The sequence below is a fragment of the Artemia sp. Qi Xiang Cuo genome, chromosome 15 (assembly GCF_049724085.1).
Source record: "Artemia sp. Qi Xiang Cuo chromosome 15, ASM4972408v1, whole genome shotgun sequence".
Classification (NCBI taxonomy): Eukaryota; Metazoa; Arthropoda; class Branchiopoda; order Anostraca; family Artemiidae; genus Artemia; species Artemia sp. Qi Xiang Cuo.
Genome location: NC_142808.1, coordinates 11,824,331 through 11,847,469, shown reverse-complemented (window position 1 = coordinate 11,847,469; position 23,139 = coordinate 11,824,331). Strand labels below are relative to the sequence as shown.

General features: G+C 35.5%; 1 protein-coding gene across 2 annotated transcripts in view; it reads left to right on the top strand.

The window, feature by feature from the left end:
- The window catches only part of LOC148943326 (centrosome-associated zinc finger protein Cp190-like), a 651,851-nt gene that overhangs the window by 620,874 nt on the left and 7,838 nt on the right, over nucleotides 1-23,139 (top strand). Inside the window, exons 7-10 of one of the 2 annotated variants that reach the window (XM_089100986.1) lie at nucleotides 4,651-4,832; nucleotides 7,861-8,227; nucleotides 15,115-15,280; nucleotides 21,541-21,593. In XM_089100986.1, coding sequence (XP_088957112.1) covers nucleotides 4,651-4,832; nucleotides 7,861-8,227; nucleotides 15,115-15,280; nucleotides 21,541-21,593 — 768 coding nt within the window. Of the gene's footprint in view, nucleotides 1-4,650; nucleotides 4,833-7,860; nucleotides 8,228-15,114; nucleotides 15,281-21,537; nucleotides 21,594-23,139 lie in introns of both variants that reach the window. The other variant, XM_089100985.1, reaches the window with a different exon arrangement.

The following is a 23,139-nucleotide window of genomic DNA, read 5'->3' as shown; positions in this document are numbered from 1 at the left end:
AGGTTAGAGACTGAATGAGAGAAACTACGATGTATGTTTATTTTCATTAAATATTTATTATATAGACATGGTTAGGAGGTATATAATATAATGCGTTCTGGGCGGCCTGGTTTCATAATTCTTTGTCGTAGCTTCCATAATTTAGTTTCTACAGTATTATAATTCCATCATATTTTTGGTATTTGATTAGGATTAACACAATTTCACATCTTGGGTGTGTTCTGTATAATTAAAAGTAGCAACATAAAAATTACAGTAAAAGTAAATTTGGAACTCATCAGCTTTCAGCAATTATTTTAACTATGTATCAAAAATTTAGTTTAATTTTTTAGTTCTTTCCAAGACTGTTCCCTAGACAAATATAGTTTCACTACTAGCATTTGTTTAGATTTTATCCCTTTCCCTAATTGTAAAAGTCTAAGGCCTACTGCGTCATTGGCACTTCCCTGATAACAAAGTATATCACAAACATTTTCTTTTCCAGCTACTACAGCTTTGAAATTGAAAACAAAAACCACAGCGACATAAAACTTTGAAGCGATAAGATTTCCGTACTTAATGTCACGATATATTAAACGTTCAATTCAATTATATCTCTACTTTTGAACATTATTCAAGACGCATAAAGTTTTCAGTGAAGAGCCCATGATGCAGCAAGTCATTTTACAGTTAGGAGTTTTACAGTCAGGGAAGGAATGAGGACCCAACTCTTTTGTTTTTAGTGATTTTTGTTCGTTTTCGAATTTATTGATGGTATTTATCATTACTGACTAAGTAGGTTTTTATTTTGGTAAAATTCTAGTTTAGCCACTTTTTGCTATCTTGGAAAGGGGTTAGGTTAGAAAAATGAAACTTTCAGTAATGAAAACAAGGCCAAAACTGTATTCTGAGAAGGTTTTACCAAGCTTCCATGTTCCATGTTAACGCTCTTCTGATTTCTAAGTCTTAGAAATTTTCCTACTTGACAGGCATGGGCGCCCATAAGCTGAATTTTAGGGGGGGCGTACCTGGTCTAATCGGCACTTCCAATGTTTTATAGGCCTAATAGAAGTCTCAAAACAAAAATATAAGGCTCTTTATGCTAAACTTTGACTGTTCGTCCTAATTTTTTAAGAACAACTCGTGAAATACAAGAGCCTTTTAAATAGAAATGGAATTGTTTATCAAAAGTGCTAAAAACTTTAGCGTGAAGAGTAACTCAGAGTAATTCAGTAATTCGTTGTTAAGTGATAGAGCCTATGTATATAGAAGCTAAGTAGAACCGGTTATACAACATGTATACAACATACTATGTATACATGTATACAGCATACTATGTATACAACATTATGCTGAGATCACGAAATTTTAAATTCATTTATTGTAGTGTTTGACGCCAAAATAAGTGACGTCATCATGATTTTATAACCAGGGACATTCAACAGATTAATCTTTTTTGTCTTTGTATGACGTCTTTTACGGTTGCAGCATATTATATATGCCTCTATATGTCATGAAGTCATGTACTAATACAAAAGGATGCAAAGAGTCAATTGATCTCAGTATGAATTGATCCCACAATAAGTATGCACTTGTTCAAACTACCCTCATCTCGTCTAATATCATGAAAGAACACTGAGCCGTATGACCCCTAGACTTTTCCGAAGTCTAACGTAATTACTATCATGGTCATTTTCATTGCTGCTGTCGTCATTTCTGTCATTGGGAATTATTATTGTCGTCCCTTTACTGAAATATAAAAAAAAACTCGGAAATTAAAAGAAAGTTTGTTTTGTTTGGGGTGTCCTTACGTTTGATACTATAGACTAGAGTTCGTTCTTTATTATAACACTAACAGGTCTGAGACTACGAGTAAGGCAGTTAACTAAGTCCAATATGTGCCATGGTTTGTTCTTTACTAGGTTTAAAAAATCTCCACATCCATGATAGCGATGAAACTTACATAATCCCTATTTATGATTAACTAGACTGATCTTTTATGTAACATACCTTGGAGAAGCAACTTTCAAAAGATGTTTGTTAGAAGTTATATTGTCAATAGATTATTTCAGTTAACATGGGCATGTCGTTCTTTAATGTAATTGTAGTTTACTAATACCACCATAAAGGTTTCTGCCGCAATTCCTTCTTTTCAAAATTAAATTAATTACTATGGGTTAGAGTTCGTTCTTTACCACAACCTAGCTACCACTGCAACCGGGATCTTCATTATAAAATTTATAATTTACTCGTTCCGTTCTTTAACAGTTTGGCAACAGTTTGTTCTTTAATATTACTATACAGGGGTTTCGGACAAGGCGGTTCTAATGGTGTACTTTTTGTTTTGATCTGACTCCTTTGTTAGGAACTATGAGTTTTTATATTTCTTAACATTGGACGTGATCGTCTCTTACTAGGTTGCTAGCTACCGCTGCAACCCGGATGACTATTATCATTTATGATGAATTATATCTGTCCTTTATGTAATCATGCATGTAATTATTTAATTAAATATTTTAATTTCTATTGGTTGTGATTGCTCAAAAATCAAATATCTTTGAAAACATGAAAAGACATCTAAAATGCAGTTTTTTAAGCAAAAAGTGATTCTGTTTTTAATATTTTTTAGTTTTTTGATTAAAAAAGACACTAGAACTTTTAATTTCTGTTCAAATAAGCCCTCTCGCAAAATTCTAGGACCTCTGGGTCGATACGATCACCCCTGATAAAAGGGCAAATAAACACGCACCCGTGATCTTTTTCTGGCAAAACGTACAAAATTCCACATTTTTGCTGATAGTAGCTTGAAACCTCTACAGTAAGGAACTCTGATACGCTGAATGTGATGGTGTGATTTTCATTAAGATTATATGACTTTTAGAGGGTGTTTTTCCCTCTTTTTGAAAATAAGGCAAATTGTCTCAGGATATGAGTAAACTTGATGAAACTTATATATCTAAAATCAGCATAAACATCCGATTCTTTTGATCTATCTCTTGTTATTCAAATTCCTTTTTTAGAGGTTTGGTTACTATTGAGACGAGTCGCTCTTACTAAGTTCGTTACCACAAACTGTTTGATATTCAAATTTCTTTGATTGACAATATGATTAATTATTTGGCTTTAGAATTCCAGGCTTTTCCTGCTTAGAGCTTTAGGATAAGTCGCTTCCTGCCGACCGATTTTGTTGACTTTATTGAAAAAATAAATGAGGTTTATCTTTTTTTTATCAGCACCACAAGTACTTCCAGGTGATTTAACTAGTTAAGGACCGGCCACGCATTTAGTCGTCTTAGTGCTGCTTGCTCTTAAGGGTCGAAAGTTGGGTCAGCCTACAACGAGATTCTCCCCTCTGGGAGCATTAAAAAGAAACATTTTTGTTTGACGTACTGTTGCCAGTGACATCCCTGCAGAAATTATACATCAGTGACATCCCTGAAGAAATTATTCTGGAAGAAACTTATACGATGTTACTTTAAGTTAGTTAACGTTAAGTTACTTAAGTTTATTTTTAATTAGTTAGCTGCATTATTCTTAATTTAGTTAATAAGTTAACTTTACTTAAGTTAATGAATTTAGTTTAAGCTACTTTAAACTAATTCTGAAGCTGCTTTAAGAGAAGGTATATAATACACATTAAAAATGCGATGAAAAACAACGACAAAAAATGATTGTATAAGTGCTAGAACCACTTATATATATATATATATATATATATATATATATATATATATATATATATATATATATATATATATATATATATATATATATATATATATATATATGTATATATATATATATATATATATATATATATATATATATATATATATATATATATATATATATATATATATATATATATATATATATATATATATATATATATATATATATATATATATATATATATATATATATATATATATATATATATATCCAAGAAGGCAAGAATGGCGAAGTCAACGGTGAAGACCATGTTTATTGTCTTTTTTGACAACCGTGGTTTGGTACACAGCGAGTTTGTGCCTCAAGGACAAACTGTCAATGCTGCTCTCTCCAAAGACGTCCTTGCAGGACTGCACCGAAACGTGAAGAGGAGACTACCAGAGATTGGCGATCGATGGAAGCTCCACCACGACAACGCTCCGAGCAACACCACCTTCCATGTGACGTCGTACCTGTCCCGGATAGGGGGTTCAACTTTACCACAGCCTCCGTATAGTCCTGATTTAAGCCCGGCACTTTTCTGTTCCCCAAATTGAAAACCGCCCTGAAAGGTCGCTGTTTTGATGAAGTTGCCGCCATCCAGAAGGCCATAACCACCTCTTAAAAAGACGGTTCGGAAGTTGACTTCACTAAACATTACTAAAAATATCGAATCTTAATGCCAGATGGTGCTGAAGGTCTTTTTTTTGTCGACACTAGCGTCGGTTCTCACTCTTGTGAGTTACTCATGTTCTTTGGTAATGCTCTTAAGAGCTCTTACCATTAAATTATAATGGTAAGGTTATTGATGATGGTAAGTCCAATTGAACAAACAACTTGGATTTCAAAGTTGTCAAAACAATGTAAATATAAGTTTTTGACAAAAGTGAATGTAAAACTGCTAGATTTGAGGAATAAAATGAGCATTGTATTGACAACCCTGTTTATTTTGTTTGACAGCCAACAATGCCTCAACCAGAGCCAGAGACGGAGCAAAAAGCTATGGTTGGTGACCTTAAAGTTTCACCTTTCGAAATTAGAAATGGACCTTGGATTTGTCAAACATGCACCGATCAAGCTGGATCAGATTGCCGTATGACCCTATACTATGATTGGCGAGAACATCTTATTGATATCCACGGGTAAACAAAGTTGTACTTGTTTATTTTTTATATTTTGTTTATTATTTGTTGTTTATTATTAAATAATTTGTTTAATTATTGTTTAGTTTGATTATTATTATTTACATCACTATTTTTTTTATTTAATATAATTTAGTTATTATTAATTTGATAAAGCATTGTTTATTATGCTATTATTATTTCTTTTTTTTGTGTGTGTATTACTCTGTTTATGATCTAATTGTTATTTAATGGTTAGCTGATTTATTAGATAAATTATTGTTAATTATGTTATTATTATTTCTTTATTTATTTATCCTGTATTATTTTCTATATTCTGTTGTTCAGGCAGTTTTAGCGGGGATTCAAGTGTCAGATTGTCTGATTTTGTGTACACTTTGCCTACAAAAAATGAAAAAAAAAATTAGTTATTATTTGTAAAAAGGGTGACAGAGTCTAAATTCACTTATTGTAAAATTGCGATTGTTTTGGTTGCAAAGAGTTGTAAGACCTGAGACCTTGACAAAAGAAATGTCATGGAAGGGGATTAGGGTTGTTCCTAAATGAGAATTATCTCAAAATGCTTGTTTTTTACTGTAATACAGGGGAAAGTGTCCTTTGGATACTCTCAGGGAACTTTTTTGTCATTTCTGAAATCCAATTTGATTTTCTATCCTTTTTAGATAAAAAAAAGCAGGAATACGAGTCTTTGATTTAAGGTACTAAGTACAGGGACTGGGTTCTAGGCGAAAAACCTCCCGGAAAATACCACCACCCCCCCCCGCTGAAAATTTCCCCCCGAAAATACCCCCCGGATACGAGTCTTTGATTTAAGGTACTAAGTACAGGGACTGGGTTCTAGGCGAAAAACCTCTCGGAAAACACCCCCCCCGTGGAAAATTTCCCCCAGAAAATACCCCCCCGGATACGAGTCTTTGATTTAAGGTACTAAAAAGATAGGTCCTATTATACAATGGAAGGGTAAATGGGGAGAAAAACTGCCCTTCTTTGTTGTCTATCTGAGGCCAAACGATAAGCAATGCCCTCGAATGAGGTGGGAAGAGGTCATAAGAAATTATTTAAAGGAAATAGTAACTTTATGGGAATAATTAAAGAATTCAGCTGTAAAAAGATTGGGGTGGGGGAGCTTGCGCAGCTATTTTGTCTTGATTCAACTTTGTGCTGCTGTGAGTAAGTACTTGTAGTATCTTCGGTGTTTTGTTCATTTTACTAATTTTGCTAATTTTGTTATTACTCCTTTCTAGTTAATTCGTCACGTGAATTGCGAAAAAACTAGGGTAATATTATTGTGACGTCAACTTTTATTTTCTCAATATACGTCTTTTCAAAGTTTGATGGTCATGTAAATTTCAAAAGAAGTAATATCAGGACCGTATGCAGGATTTTTTTTCGTTTGGGGGTGGGGGGGGGTAGCAAAAAACTTAAAAGCCGGATCAAAAAATTTGTTTATATTCATTTTTGTTACATTTTATGAGTCAGAGAAATATTTCGGGAGGGAGGTTGAAACCCCCTATCCCTCCCCCTTGATACGGCCTTGAGTAATATATTCACCTTTGATTGGCAATGCGGGGGCTGGCACTGCCTTATTGTCGAGGCATGGATGTCAAGAAGCGTCACTAATCTATAGACTAGAAGTTTTATCTTCTAGAAATAGTTTAGAATGCTGAAAACCGCAAAGACTCTTGGTTTCTCCAACTGAACTTTAAAAAAGCACAAAGAAAACTAGTTTTACTCTATCTTAATGATAATTTGAGTTAGGTGATTTTACTGCACTTTCCTCTGTCTCTATCCCTGAAAAGGAAATTCTGCCTACATGGCACCATAGTGACGCCTGGAAAAGGTTAGAACAGCAAACTTATCGAAAATTGTAACCCTATCAATTTCATCAATTGATTTGGCTAATCCTAAATTCCGATTAGACAGAAAACCTACCCATAAGAACAAGTCCATATGTATATATATTTTTTTCTGCATTATATCAGTATCTCTGTATCTTCATCAACCTTACTCCTTCAATTCGAAATTGTCACCTTAAGGGGAATCGTGCAGGGATCTTGACATAATTATGGCTTGCATTTACTAGTATATTCAGGAGAATAATCCCATATAATCTGGTATAAGCTGTAATTGTGGTGCTAGTGGCACTAATTCAGGATAATTTAGGGCAGGGGGGGGTGGGTACCTTTTACGATTTTAAACTTAGAGATGCGAAAAAAAAATTATTTTTCAAAATCTAGTAGGGGGAATAGCCCTATGTTGTCCTCATTTTCTTTTCCTTATATTTATAAATTGACGGATCTGTTCCAAATTTGTTCAGTTCTTCTGTCCGTCTTATCGTTCTTCATTGTTCATCTTATTACCACAATTAACCTATTATTTCTAGCAGGGAACAGACCGTGGTTGGCTACCATCCCACAACATTGGCAGGTCTCTCTCTTCGACCACCTGGCCTTAATGTCTGGAACAAACTTGACTCAGAACTTTAATTTTCTAACAAAGTCAACGCTTTCAAAGCAAACTTTAACAAAAAGAAAGTACTTGTGTCTTATTCTTTTTATGTTTGTTGTGGTTATGAATTTCAATTAGTATTTCACTCAGTTTTTCCTTTAGCACTTCAACAGCATAACGTTTTGTTGTAAAGCCATCTGATAAATAGACACATCTTATGCTTTATTTTTTTTTCTTTTTTGTTTATCTAATATTTTTGAATATTTTTTAAAAATATTTGATTAATTTATTCAGTTAATTTGTTTTTATTAAATTAATTAAATAGTAAATATTTTTAAAATCAAATAACTAATACTAAATAGTAAAATTTAATTTAATATATTACATTAGCTAATAAATTATTCATTAAATTTGATTAATTTAATTATTTAGATTAATTAAAAACTAAATACTTTCTAAGACCCCATTGGCTAGCTTAAAAACTAAAAATAAATAAGAAATAAAAATATTTGAATTAATTTTTAAATATGAAAAATATGGATAAGATATTATTTAATTTGATATTTTTTAAAAATTCCAGGTTTACTGCTGACCCAAATGTCTGTGAATTTTGTGGATTTAAGGCTTTAAAACGAATCTTCATGGTCTATCATCAATACGTTGTTCACCATGTTCCCACGGACGATAGTATCTACTTTGCTCACTGTTGCCAGTGTGACTATATTGGAGTCAATACCGCAGCCATGAAGCGCCATCTGTCAGTCCATTCGGCTGGATTAAGCTTATGCAGAACATGTTCATGTACATTCGCTTCGCCAGAAGATTTAAGATTACACATTGAAGAGACAAGGCATACAAAATATGGGACGGGTTATTTGTGTCCAGTTTGTAATTTTCAGTTTGATACCGATTGTACATTGAAGGAGCACATAGAAAATGAGCATAAGGTGTGTAAATTGGTTTCTTTTTTTTTAAGTTTCAACTTAATTATCAATTTAACTATCCTTTAATAAAATTTAATCAATACTTAAACAATGATTTTAATTCTCATTAATTATCACTTCATGTAATTTTCTTACTAATTGAAGAAGAATTATCATCAAAATCAACGCATTTACGTCAAGGACGTATCCAGGTTTTTATTTTTGGGGGGGTACAAAAAATACCTTAAAAACCTGTTTAAAATTTTTTTATATGCATTTTTGTTACGTTTTTACAAGTCACACTAAAATTTTGGGGTATCCAAACCTGGTATCCCCCCCTCTGGATAGGGTCTTACTATACGTTGACTTAGAAAGAACGATGCGCCCCTATTGTATTATTTTTCATATTATTCCGTATATGAAAAAGGCGGTCCCCTTTCAACGCCTTGCTCTTTACACTGAAGTTTTTTATTGTTTTAAAAAATATATTTGTGAGACAGAGTCAAACTTTAGCGTAAAGAGCGAGCCGTTGAGGAGGGGACCGCTCCTTTCATATACGGAATAATTTCTGTTCGTTTTAAGTTTTAATGTCGCTTCTTACTTTCAGTTAAAAAAAACATGTTTTTTTTTAATTTAATTAATGAATTTGAATTAATGCAGCTTTGATTTTGGCTCACCGCACATGAATAATTAAAACAAAATTTACATATTAATTTTACTTTTTTGGCTAAATGGCTTTCTCGAAATTTTGTTCTGACGTAACTTACGAATTAACTTACGTAACGAACTTCTATATTCGTATGTTTTTATTACGTATATTAGGGTGCTAGTCAATACCTTACTCTTTACGCTAAAGTTCGAATTTTCTTTGAATCGCAAACCCCTGAATCACAAAGGCCGGTTAATTAGAACAGATAGCTCTTTTGAAAATACTAAAAAAAACTTCAGGGTAAAGAGCGAGGTATTGACTAGGAGGCGAACCCCCTCATATACGTTATATATTCTGTTCGTTTCAAGTTTTAATGTTGCTCCTTACTTTCAGTTGAAAAAACTTGTTTTTTTTTTATTTCTGATCGTTTTTTGAATAATGCTGGGAAATCCGGCGCCCCCTTCATAGAAATTTCCCTTCCCTCAAGGAAACATCCTCCATCGAAAGATCCTTCCCCTTAACCCCTCCTTCGACCCCCCCCCCCCTGCCAGATGAAATTCCCTCCTGAAATCGTCTGTATGCTTCCGATTAACCAATACTACACGTAAACAATGGGCAGAGTTCATAACTTGCAGCCCCTCCCCCGGGACCTCTGGGGCATTAAATTACCCTGAAAGATATATTTACTAAATTTTCGACTATGCTGAACAAAATGGCTATCTCAAAATTTTGATTGGGTGACTTTGGGATGAAAATGAGTGTGGGAGGGGAGTTGCCCTCCATTTTTTGGGTCACTTAAAAAGAACACTAGAACTTCTAATTTCCGTTCGAATGAGCCCTCTCACGATATTGTAGGACTGCTGGATCGAAACGATCACCCCTGAAAAAAAACAAAAAACAAATCAACACGCATCCGTTATCTTTCTTCTGGCAAAAAATACAAAATTCCACATTTTTGCAGATAGGAGCTTGAAACTTCTGTAGTAGGGTTCTCTGATACGCTGAATCCGATGGTGTGATTTTCATTAAATTTCTATGACTTTTAGGGGTTGTTTCCTCTTTTTTTCGAAAATAAGGCAAATTTTTCTGGCGTAACTTTTGATAGGTAAAATCAAACTTGATAAAACTTATATATTTGAAATCAGCATAAAAATCTGATTCTTTTGATGTATCTAATGGTATAAAAACTCCGTTTTTTATTGTTTTGGTTAGTATTGAGCTCCTTACTTACAGTTCGTTACCACGAGCTGTTTAGTTTTAGCAGAAAAGGCATGTTTCACCTTAATCACGTAGGTATTTTAAATATATATAAATTTAGAGGACCAAAGTGAGCCTTTGGTCCCTCCAACCCCTCACCCAACCGCCAATTATTTAGCAGAAAGGTGGACTTGTTGCCGGGGTGGATCTACAGCAAACTCTTGGGGGAGGCCTATTGTGACAACGGCGCCACTGAGCAAAGTCTTTGGTGGGGGTGACAAGGTGCCAATAATTGACCAAGTTGACAAATTTATTCTAAAAAAAAGGAAAAAAAAACAGGATGAGAGGGTGCCAAAAAAAATCATGGGGAGGGGGGGGGAGATTCTCCCCCGACCTCCCCCTGGATCCATCGGTGGCATGTTGTACCTTGTTTGAACTAAAACCAAACTCTATCCTTTAAGGGGGCGTGGTTTCATTTTTCATTTTAATCAGTTTACGTTTCAGTTACTCACTAATATTAATTAATTTAATTTCAAATTAACTTATGTTGTTTTCATGTTCGACTCGATTGTTTATTTTAATTTTGATTCATTTTCATTTAGTTGTTCATTGTAATTTCTGTCCGTTTCACATAATATGTAACTTCATTTCTGCGCTTATTATGTTTTAATGTTTTAATTTGATTTTCTTTGAAGCTTTTCATCTGTTATGTAAATTAATTATCTCAAAAAATTAGTGATTTTTAATTAATGTTAAATTAACCTAGTACCACACTAGCTAACTAGCATCCAAGGGCAGATCAAACCAATAGGAAAGTTAAATTGAAGCGAATTTTTTAGATTGAATCTGTATTTCATTGGAACTAGTATGTCATCAACAATATCTCTTTTTTGTGCCAGAAAGTCTTTTAATATTCCCCTTACTGGAGCTTCCTTATCGCCCTCAAATTTAATCGTTTGGACATTGGAAATATCAGTTCTAGTCCTGTTAAATCATTCTTTGTGATAAAAGAAAACAACTATTCTTCAATTGGTTCTGAAGGAAATGGAAGAATGATGCATGGGTTTTCTCTACATTTCTGATTGAGAAATTTCATGTGGGGGGGGGTCTTCTAGACTACTAGACTACTTTCTTTTAGACAGTTCTTCTACGACTACTTTTCCATTAATAATGGTGGAATCTTGTTTTGTTTGGATCGCTATTACTGTCCACACGACGTAAGACACACATGCAATAAATGGCCTATAATATACCATCCTTATTTCGGGCCATCATTAAGGATCTGCAGATTTAGGATCAGGGCAGATGGAACCAGCAAGGAAATTGCATTGAAGCGAATATTTGAGGCTTTAGTAGCTTAACAAAGAATATTGTCCACACAAAACGGCTTAGTCAACGAGAAAAAGAGAAATTATGTTTTATATGTGGCAAAAGAGTGTCTTAATTTCATTGATCTAAACCTGTGAAGATTTTCGTAAGCTAGTCACATTGTCTCTTATTTCTGAAAAGGCAAATATCCCCGCCTTCTTAAAACGTGATTGGTTTTAAAACCTTCAATGAAAAATATTTAGCCACTCAGAAGAACGATGAGCTAAGCTCCTCCTGATTGGTTCGCTTTTCTGTGAATTTAAGCCAATAGTAAGAACGAATGGTTTTTGAATCATTGGGGTTTGACTCTTGTTGTCGCCATACTATTCTCTTATGTGTCTTAATCTATGTTCGTTTCAAGTTTTATTTCACAAGTTAAGGCAATAGTAAGAATGAATGATTTTTGAATCACAAAATCATACGTTCACAAGTATTTCCTCTCTTACTGTGTGGTCTAGTTTTACCCCGTACAATAAATATATACAATACTTATCAGGGGCAAGTCTCGAGCAAAATCTTGGGGGGGGGTGTAATGTGACAAAGGTGCGAATAATTGACCAAACTGACAAATCTATACTAAAAAATGAGTAAAAAACAAAAAAAGCGGGAAAAGAGGACGCCAGAAAAAATCTTGGGAAGGGAGGGGGTTGGGTAAACTCAGACCCCCCTCCATGGATCCACCAGTGATGCTTATAATGCATGTGGCAAGAGGCAGTGGCTATGCTATTGATACATTGTAAAAACTAAAGCATCCGGTAATAAAAAGCTTTCTGTTATATCAGAAACATTCTGTTTTTTCATAGGCTTTCTGAAATGTTAGAAGAACCGAGCGTGAAAAACATGACTCCCCATCAAACAGTGTCTTTTGTCTCCGAAGAAGTTACTTGGACTATCTGTCTTGGCTGTTCTCTGTCTACACTTAACCAGCCCAGTCTTGATACAACCTATTGCCCAAAATACTTGATAAATTCAATTATACTATTCTCTTATGTGTCTTAATCTATGTTCGTTTCAAGTTTTATTTCACAAGTTAAGGCAATAGTAAGAATGAATGATTTTTGAATCACAAAATCATACGTTCACAAGTATTTCCTCTCTTACTGTGTGGTCTAGTTTTACCCCGTAGAATAAATATATACAATACTTATCAGGGGCAAATCTCGAGCAAAATCTTGGGGGGGGGGAGTGTAATGTGACAAAGGTGCGAATAATTGACCAAACTGACAAATTTATTCTAAAAAATGAGTAAAAAAGAAAAAAAGCGGGAAAAGAGGACGCCAGAAAAAATCTTGGGACGGGCGGGGGTTGGGTAAACTCAGACCCCCCTCCATGGATCCACCAGTGATGCTTATAATGCATGTGGCAAGAGGCAGTGGCTATGCTATTGATACATTGTAAAAACTAAAGCATCCTGTAATAAAAAGCCCCCGAAGCAGACACTTTACTATTAGTACATAATAAAAATGAAAAAGAATAACCCAGGGTTTGGATTATGCTAGGTTACGCTGAAAGGCGTTGATTGTTTTTATTTTTTGAATCTTGTTGTCTCCATACTCTTCTCTTATTTGTCTTAATCTATGTTCGTTTCAAGTTTTATTTCACAAGTTTATATTCACTGCTTTTAATTTATTAGTTTTATGCTTTGTTTACTTACTAAAATTAATTTCGTCTTCTTTTTTTATAGATTTTTTTATTTTATGTTTGGAACCACATAACTTTACATCGATATTATCTGTAACGTACTCAGTTTTCAAATTTGTACTTCCAGACATTTTTATATCATGATTGTTGTAGAATGAATATTTTAATGCAAGGATTTTGAGTAATGATACTTCTTAAATTAGAAGTTAGAATTGGCGTATTTTTATTAAATATAAAATTCGCCTATAAAATTCATCATTAAAAAATAAATACTGCTTGTCATTACTAACTATTTGCATATTTTGGATGTAATGGTTTTAAAATTGACTTACTTGACTTAACGCTCTTGCTCAGCAGGATCGCCAGTGTAGAAGGAACTGCTTGAGACGTCCTCTCCAAGCAGCCCTGCCCAGGGCTAAGGATGGGGTATCATTTGGGTCGATGTTGCGGTTGAAGAGGTGTCTATTTATAAAATCAACCCATCTGGTGCGCGGCCTCCCTCGAGGACGTTTCCAGACAATCGAGGGATTGAAGTCCGATATGATCCGTGCAGGGGTAGTTGGCGGGAGGCGGAGTAAGTGGCCGTACCATCTTAGAGAATGAGCTTTACTTGGGTGGAGAGGATCGCTAACTTGAAGGTCCTCGTTAGGAAAAACAAATTAAATTTTAGCCAGTTGCAGCAAAATTCTTCTATGGAATTTAGATTCAACTTCGAGCCCGATTTTATTTTTATACTCTTTTTGAAGAGCCACTGGCTTATTACAGGAAGAATCCCTTCTCCCATGAGAAGCAAAAGGGTAAAGTAGAAGCAAAGACTTTAGTTTGTGGCAATTCAAATAGCCACAGGGCAAAGGTGTCAAACTTATTTTCACGAAATTAAGAAGTTTGTTTGCTTCCTCGATAATATTGTCAGGACCTTGTGATTAAATTGGACCCGGTAAGGTGTTTTCTTGTTGCCATATCCACCTGTTCCCTATTTGTAAGGATGGAAGACTGTATGAAGACTTCTTGGGAGAAGTCAAGGAGATGGGGGATAGTTCTGAGTTTTGAAACACCTTCTTTACACTTAAAAAATCGTTAGGTTGTGCGGATTTATATAGAATAAAAAATTCGCTCATAAATTTCATCATTAAAAAAAAATAATGCTTTGTTTGTCGTTGATAACTACTTATATCTTGCGTATGTAATAGTTTTAAAACTAGGGAAAAGGTTAAATCGGAGCCAGTTGCAGTAATGTTCTTCTATGGGATTTAGTTTCATATCCGAGCTGAATATTCGATCTTTTTTTCTTTTTTTTACTTTCTTTGAAGGACCATTGAATGAAAAATTCCTTCTCCGATTTGAAGCAAAAAGGTGAAATGGAAACTAAAACCGTAGTTTGTGGCCATTCAAATTGCTACATGACAAAGGTGTCAAAGAGATTTTCACTGAAATAAGAAGCTTTTGTGCCACATTAATAAAATCTTCGGGATATTGCGCCTAAAATAGGCCCAGGAAGGTGTTTTCTAGTCACCATATCTACCCGTTCCCTACTTGTAAGGCTAGAAGACTATGTAAAGACTCCTTGCTAAAATTATGTGCTTTGAAAGGGGATAGAGGGGAGTTCAAAGTTTTGAAACAACCTCTTAGTTTTTTTTATTTATTCCGGCTTTCCTCCATTCCTGAAAAACTATTCACGAAGGATGACAACTCTCTGGAGTTTGTCCCTCCTAACCCTTTTCCTTACTGAGGTTTGTTCTGGAAAGCTGATTCTGATTCCACCTCCCCCCAAATTTTTTTTTCGATTATGAAGATTTGCGTAATCAATCAGATGTTCCATAGGGCAGTGGTGGCAGGGGGTACGTAAAAGGGACGTAGGCAGAGGTAGTACTTGGGCCAAGCCCCCCGAAATCCTAAATTTTTCTGTATTTCTGGGTTTCTCCAGAGGGTACTCTGCGTACTATAATAAAATTTTTAATATACCCCCCCCCCAGAAAAAATCCTGTGTACTGTAGGAGATTTGTAACTTACGACAAACTCTGTTTTTAGTTTAATTGATTTTTTGTTGTTGTTTCAGAACTATGCTGCCAAGTTAGCAGAAGAGTTAGGATTTCCCGTTGGTTTAGGCCATCCTTTCCCATCATTTGACTCGGTTATTAGAAACACCGAAGGAGTTAAACTCGAAGAAGGTCAACAAGCAAGTGAAAATGGTGTTTTTGGAGGAAATGCATCCACTGAATTTGGTGTGTAACGTAGTAATTTACCCTATCCGCTAGTATATACCTAGTTTTTGGCTTAGTTTTCAAAAATGTTTCAAAATGTTAATCCAACTGCAGTACATGATTCGAATAATTTCCTCAAATAGTGCATGGTACCTCACTATAAGCTAAGAACGGTCCGTGTCATTAGTAACCAATTACAAAAAGATATTAGTACATACATCAAAAGAATATTCACTTTAAGATGATTCTAATTAATTAAATTTCATTAAAAGGGCTCTCCTTTCACGAAACTCAGAGCTGGAGGGAAGTCATTCATCCCCGTAAGCTTGTGTTTTTGCGCGAGGCTTGTTCAACGATCTTCCCTTTGGAAGATCAAGTTCAAGTTCCTGGATACCCTCTTATACATGTTATATTATCTGTTTGTCGCCTAAAAGCAAGGCTCTATTCCATCTAGGCTATACGCCAAGTGAGGTTGCTCCTGTGCATACTAGTTTTCAGTGGTTTCCGTGCAACTGAACCCTCTTTTAACTGAAACTATTTAAGTGAAACTTTTTATCAGTCTACATTTAGTCTTTAGAGTGGAAACACCTTTTTGGATTCACTCGCTTTGGACAGAATTAATTAAGAGCTTTGAACACGAATTAATTCAGTGACCCTAGCTAACTCATCTTTAATCAGCGATAATATATCAAAACCCATTCCGGTTCAAAAAATGGCAAAGAGAGTATGCCAGGAATGAAGATTAAGAGTTACAATGATCATTGCTCCGGTATAGAACGTTCTAAGTGGTCAAAACATTGGCTTTGCCTAGGTTGTACTACAAAATAAGATACTAATGAAAAGGTAGAACCATCTGATGACTCTTTGTGTTATTTCGCCCAGACCCCGTCTATCCTTATGACGCTTCCACGTCACCCCTCGGGAAATGACCTAGTCAATGTTTTAAAGAAATTGAGTTCATCATCCTTCTCGTCACTCAAATCGATTCCTTGCCAAACCCTTTTCATTTACCAGGACAGTCCCCCCTAAACCACATCTAAAGTGTCCTGCCAAACCAATTTTGTTTCAAATACAACTGATTTCACTTGCCAAACCCCTGACCAGGCTACAGTATTCAAGACCTGTGCTTCCTGCCAGTCCAACTTGTTAAACAATGTCCCTACTGCACCTAAAACAAGAAACTTCCTCCCTTCAATGCAGCGGTTATTATCATTGATGAGTGAATTTGAAAATGTTATTATAGAAATATCCACCCTAACCACTTCAAAATGTGTTACAGTTGGTAACCCTCAGTCTTTTCCAATCCAGGAAAAGGAGAAATCCCTAATTTCTGTTAAAACCAATATTAAATAACGACTTATTGATGCTATTGTGGCTCCTAATAACATCATCAAAAATCAAAATTTAAAAAAAGACAAGGCCAACGACGAAATTATACAATCTAATCCAGGGATTCCCGTTTCAATTAAGATAAAAAGAAAAATTTATGGATTTCAAGAATTATACTGTCTTGGTTTCAATTCCCTCTCAGGCGCAAGTGTTCAAGCTCAAGTTCAGTCTGAAATTAACCCTAATTGTGCATGTAAAACTAGGTGTGAGTTCAATACTAGTGATGAACTATCCAGGAAACAAGTTAGTGCTAATAAATGTATATGCAAATATGCCTGGAGAGGGATTTGCAAGAAGGAAGAGTCGTGTAAATACCTTCATTTGTGCATGAATTATTATTGGAAGAATGAATGTAGTGTCCCTGGGTGCAGACTCTTGCATTCCAGGGTTTGTGACAGTTTTAGAAGTGGGCGTTGCTTCGGTGAATGCAGTCAAATTCACTTGAAATATGGATTCAAATATTTTAAAAAGCCCTTAAATAGTGTGGAAAAAAATTTAAACCCACAGTCAGCACCCCCTCCAATTCCTTCTCTCATCTGTTTGGACCTGTCAAAAAACGTTTTACATCAAACCTTCCCACCATTACATCAAAGGTCAGTGAGATACTACAAGCAGTTCAGCTCAACGAAAATAAATTCTCCCCCCTCCAACAGTGCCAAGAAAACTCCAACAAAACCAAGAAGTCACCGAGCCTGTCATGTAACACACCAGTGTCCATTGAAGCACCACCACCAGCTTATTCCGGGGAATTTAAGACCCCCACCGTATTCTATCACCCCAAAGAAGACCCTACTTCCATCCATTTGGGTTATGGAAGCACCGAATTACGTGACTCTAGTGTAAACCTGTGTTTTAGTACTAGCTTATGTCCCCCCAAATCCCTACTTAATAATATCCCCATAATTTGTCCGCTGTCCTCCTTTTCTCTCAAGCCGGGTCCAGCCCTGCCTTTTAATCCTGCTTCTCAAACGAATCCCAACCTTCATCCCAAAAAAGATGCCTCTCCTCTCCCAGTCCACGGTCCTCCCAGCCCCACTGCCTCCTACAATTAAAAAACAAAAAACTACCCTCTTTAGTAACCGTTTTACTTTCCCAAAGTTGCTTGTTACGAACGCCGAAAGCCTGAATTTCGACAAATTGATCGAGCTAGAAGCCCTCTGTCAAGTACACAAAATTGATGTAATTGCCGTAACTGAGGTCCAAGCATAGAACCCTGATTTATTGAAAATTAATAACTACTCCCAATTCATAAAACTTCGTCCTCATGATCACCCCCTAGGTAAAAAGGGAGGTGGAAAACTATTATTTGTAAATAATTATCTCTTTCCTAAATTAATTCATGCCCCCAACCTTTCAGAATACGATGAAATCATTTGGGTAAGTGTAAGACCCACAGTTTTACCACGCCCTCTAATTTGATTGTGTTTAGCTGCTTTTATTATTCACCAAATCAAAACGCTGAACAAACACAGTGATTCTACCAACAACTGCATAGTAGTGCCGACTTTGTCCTATGCAAATTCCCGAACGCCGGTATTTTCTTAGTAGGTGATGCTAATGATCTAAAGTAAAATCCTCTTTGTAGTCCCCTAAACTTAAAGCAAATGGTAAAAATACAAACAACAAAAGAAAATTCAACCCTTGATTTGATGTGTATCAATATGCAGGCTTTCTATACCCCTCCTGTCCCCTTGACCCCGTTAGGAGGAAGTTACGATTTTTGTTTATTAACGAAGCCTCTCAATAGCCTTAATCATACTTTCTGTTACTGAGTTCTCTTATAGCCCAATTTCTAATGATTGCCTTTACAAATTTGGATCTTGGATACCCAATAAAAACTGGCTGGCCCTCAAAGGAAAAAACGACATTAATTTTAAAGTCACCGAATTCCAAAATCTGATTAAAACGAAATACATAAATTCCTTCCCTGTGAAAAATGTAAAAATATTTTCTAATGACAAACCATACATTACTAGCGAATTGAAAAAACTAATTAGAATTAAATTGAATCTACTAAAGAGTGGTAAAACATCCGAAGCGAACTCTCTGCGTAAACATATAAAAAAAGAAATACATAAATCAGCTTCTTCATATTACAAATGCAAAGTCCAGGATTAATTTTATACAAAGACAAAACAATGCTATAATAGAATAAAGAAAATTTGTTGGAAAACACATAAGAATATATACTTCCACTTCCAAGAAGACTCTTCGGTCACGACCAATGATTTGAACAAGTTTCTTTCTTCCACAGTTCAGAATCTCCCTCCCCTTTCTTTTGATTCTCCTTTTCCTTTGTGCTCTCTCAATTTTCCCTTTGTCTCGCCCTCGGATGCGGAGGCAAAAATGAAGAACATTAAAAAGTGTAGTACATGTCCATTAGAGATTCAAATTGTATTAATTAAAGCCTTTGCCAACAATCCCTGAGAGCCTTTGTCCTTACTTTTTAATGAAATTACCTATACTGGTAAATTTCCAAATTGTTGGAAATTAGGTTTTATTACTGTAGTAAAAAAGGAAGGTTATAATCAAGATTTTAATGGTGTCCGTCCCATTACTCTTACTCCAGTTTTTTCGCAGTTATATGAAAGCTTTTTAGCTGAGTGGTTGAAAGTAAAAATAATCCCAAATGTTGAACAATGACAATTCCGAAACCTACGCTCTACATCTACTACCCATTATCTTGTTCACCTTATGGACACAATATGCAACACACTCGAAAAACCCAATACCTGGCTCTATGTTATCGCTGTTGACTTGCAAAAAGCTTTTGATTTAATCAACCACAATATACTATTAGAAAAGCTATCTAATGACTTTCAAGTTGACCCTTATTTAATTAGAATAATTTTGTCTCTCCTCTCTAACAGAACGCAAGTCGTGAAATACCTGAATTTATATTCTGATCCCCTCCCAATTTATAATGGTGTGCCCCAAGGAACCCTCTTAGGTCCAATTTTATTTCTTACAATGATAAACAACCTTGGTGTTTATTTCCCGGGAATAAACTCCGGGATAGATGGAAATTCGTTGATGATCTAAATGTCTTAGAGACATGTTCCAAAAATTCCAAAAGCAACCCAATGTACATCTTGGAATCGATATCAGCCGAAGCTCTTACTGATGATATGAAAGTCAACCCTTTAAAATCAACTGTTCTTACTATTAATTTCCTTAAAACTCCTCCTTCTTTCTCCTGCCCAATCCCCCCTGAAATGTCCGTTACCACTATGAAATTACTGGGCGTTACTATCTCAAGCGACTTAAAATGGGATTGTCATATTAATGACATCTTAAAACGTGCAAATGCCGCATTTTCCCTCCTTAAAGTCCTTAACAAATTTAAATACCCTAAATCGTACTGTTTGAGGATTTTCCCGTCATTTGTAGGCCCAACCCTTGAGTAAGCCTGTACTGTTTGGCATCCTGGCATTTCCATTGAATTGTCGGACAGAATGGAAGCAGTACAAAAAGGTGCCTAAGACTTATCTTCAATGAGGGTAAAGTACCTTGTATTTCCCTTCTTAGGAGAGCTAACCTTGTCAGCCTTTAGGAAAGGAGAGCAAAAATTACCTTGCGTTTTGCTAACAATGCCCTTCATAACCCTCGAACAACTCCCCTTTTCCTCGATCAATATTCACCCCTTCGACCCCGCCTCCCGCGTTCTGTGTCAACAAAAATCCCCCTTCTCGCCCCAATAAGAGTTTGCACTGAAAGATATAGAAGAACTTTTATCCTTGACATACTTGACATTTTCAACCACTGATTGTCCGCTGCCTCCCCCCCCCCCTCACTCACTCTTGACCTCATAGTTATTAATTTTAATGCCCATTTTGCAAATTTGGAGGTTTTATATTTATGTTTGTTAGTCACCAACTAACTTATGTTTTTGTTTTAATTCTACTTTATCCTCTTGTTAATTTTACGAGTTTTTTTTGTTTTTTTTGTTGGGGCATTTTTGCTGACTTGACATTGGTCTTCTAATTTTATGAGTTTACTTTGTACTTTGTTTTTGTTTTTAACGTTTTTACGTATATGAAATTGATCCTTTTATAATTTTCTGTTGTTGTTTGATTTTTTGTTTTTGTTGTTCTTTCTTCGCTGTATTTGACGCTAAAGTGCGAATTCGGCCCTTTTGGGCTTGTGATAGCCATTTTTCAGCAATAAATCTTATCTTATCAAAGTGAACTCCCTTGCAACTGAACCCTCGTGTAACTCAACCCCCCGTTTAAGTGAACCGACATTCAACTCAAGCCTATGCAATTCAACCATCATTTTACTCAATCTTCATGCAACTGAAACCCCATTAACCCAACCTTATTTGACTCAAACCTCATTCAGTTTAACCCCCCTAAAATCAAAAATATAACTAGAACAAGCAGTTCAGCCCGTTTTGTCGGAAGTGATAAAAGCTTACTTGAATAAAGCGGCCTTTATTCAATGGCTATTTCTTATATAAGTGTTTTTTTGTTTTGTTTTTAAGCTGCCTCAATGCAAAATTATTTCTCCCTCATTTGAAAACAATTATTTATCTTTCTGTCTTCTATATGTAAAAATTAGCGAAAATGTTTGTGCCCAGGTCCCAAACTCAGTTGAATCTCATGGTTGCAGCAATAGCTGTAAACTAGTACAGCTACAAGATTTAAAAAAAGATTAAAAAAAAATTTAAATCTCTCAAGATTTAAAAAAATCTTGCAAGATAATTTGGCATTAATGCTGAATCAGGAATGATAGATATAATTTAGATGCATCTTAATAATAAAAATTGATTTAAACGGGGTTGAATTAAATAGAGGTACAGCTGAACGAAGGTTCAGTAGGGTCTCTCTCATCGAGTATAAGGACCCATCAGATAAAAATTGTAAAGTTAAAACGTTATTTTATTTCAGCAGTTGGGCTGCCATCCGATTTGCCTGCTGGTTCTGACATTTCGACTGGAAATCAGGTAAGACCTGTTTATCTACCACTTTTATAAAAAGTTTGCATTGTGTAAAAGTTTAAAAAAACGACTGGAACAAAGCGAGTAGCCCGTCGTTTCGTAGTCTGTAATTTTGCCGAAATATCTGTTTTTTTCTTTTCTTGGTTGTTTGTTGTTTTATAATTTTCAGGTTTTATCTTTGTTTTTATTGTTTCATTCGTTTTACCTTATATAATTCATTGGCAGTCAATCCTTACCTCCTTGAAAGTAAATATATCTCTTTAATTGTAGCCTGATATTAATATACCCTCCCCCCACTCTCTCCAAGTAATTTTCGTTAAAGCCATGGCTGTAATATTGTAAAGTGAAATTAAATGTTTAAAACTTTGATTTTCTAACTTATTCGTACAGCGACCACTCCCCCCCCCCAAAAAAAAAAGAGGGGGGGGCTTTTATGAGAAATATACATTATGGCATATACGTAATCTATATAATAAAAATACGTATATTTATGTTGAAATTGATATATCTTTCAGAGGGGAGGGGGGTAGAATTTTAGGGATTTTAACTATTTGATAGGACAATATTTTCAATTTTTCTATTTGGTAAAACCTCCATTCGGTAAGCTTTTGGTAAATAATGCTCGATAATCTTTGAGCAAGAGGTGCTGATAGTTTTTTTGCCCCATAGATTGCCCACCAAGATGCCCTATGGACTGCATGCAACTTGCCCCATTCTCTGAAGTAAATATACTTCTCCAAGCGCAACCAGGGTATAAAAAGGCGCTAGAGAAATCTTTCCCTCTTTTCATTTTTGGCACAACGGTTCAAATCTACCAAGAACAGGAATTTTTGGCACGACGGTTCAAATCTACCAAGAACAGGAATTTTTTGCACGACGGTTCAAATCTACCAAGAACAGGAATTTTTTGCACGACGGTTCAAATCTACCAAGAACAGGAATTTTTTGCACGACGGTTCAAATCTACCAAGAACAGGAATTTTTGGCACGACGGTTCAAATCTACCAAGAACAGGAATTTTTGGCACGACGGTTCAAATCTATCAAGAACAGGAATATAAGTCTGCGAACCAAGATTAGAATATTGGAAGATACAGTGATGAAAGTGGTCAAGTATTTCTCTAAAGCATGGGAGCTCAGAAAAACGGACGAATATTTGCTAGATATTTTCCTGAGATATTGCCTACGGATTGTTTTGTGCATCCGGCTGACTGATTATATTTCAAACAGTAGGCTGTACGAAAAGTGTCGCTCAATCCCTCCTTCTAGGGCTATAATGAGAGAAAGTTTGAGATGGCTAGGGCACGTTCTGCGGATGAAAGATGACAGATTGCCGAAGATTGTCATTTTCGCCCAGCCGTCTAGGGCTAAACGGAAAACAGTTCTTCCGTGATTGGGTTGGGAGGAAGTTATAAAGAAAGGTTTAGGGGAAATGGGAACTTCCTGGGAGGGTTTAAAGAGGGAGTATTTGAATAGATTAGGAGGGAGGAGGGGCGTGCGTAGCTGTGTTGGCCTCAGGGGTCTTGGTCCTCCGGGAGTTGTTAGCAGTAGTA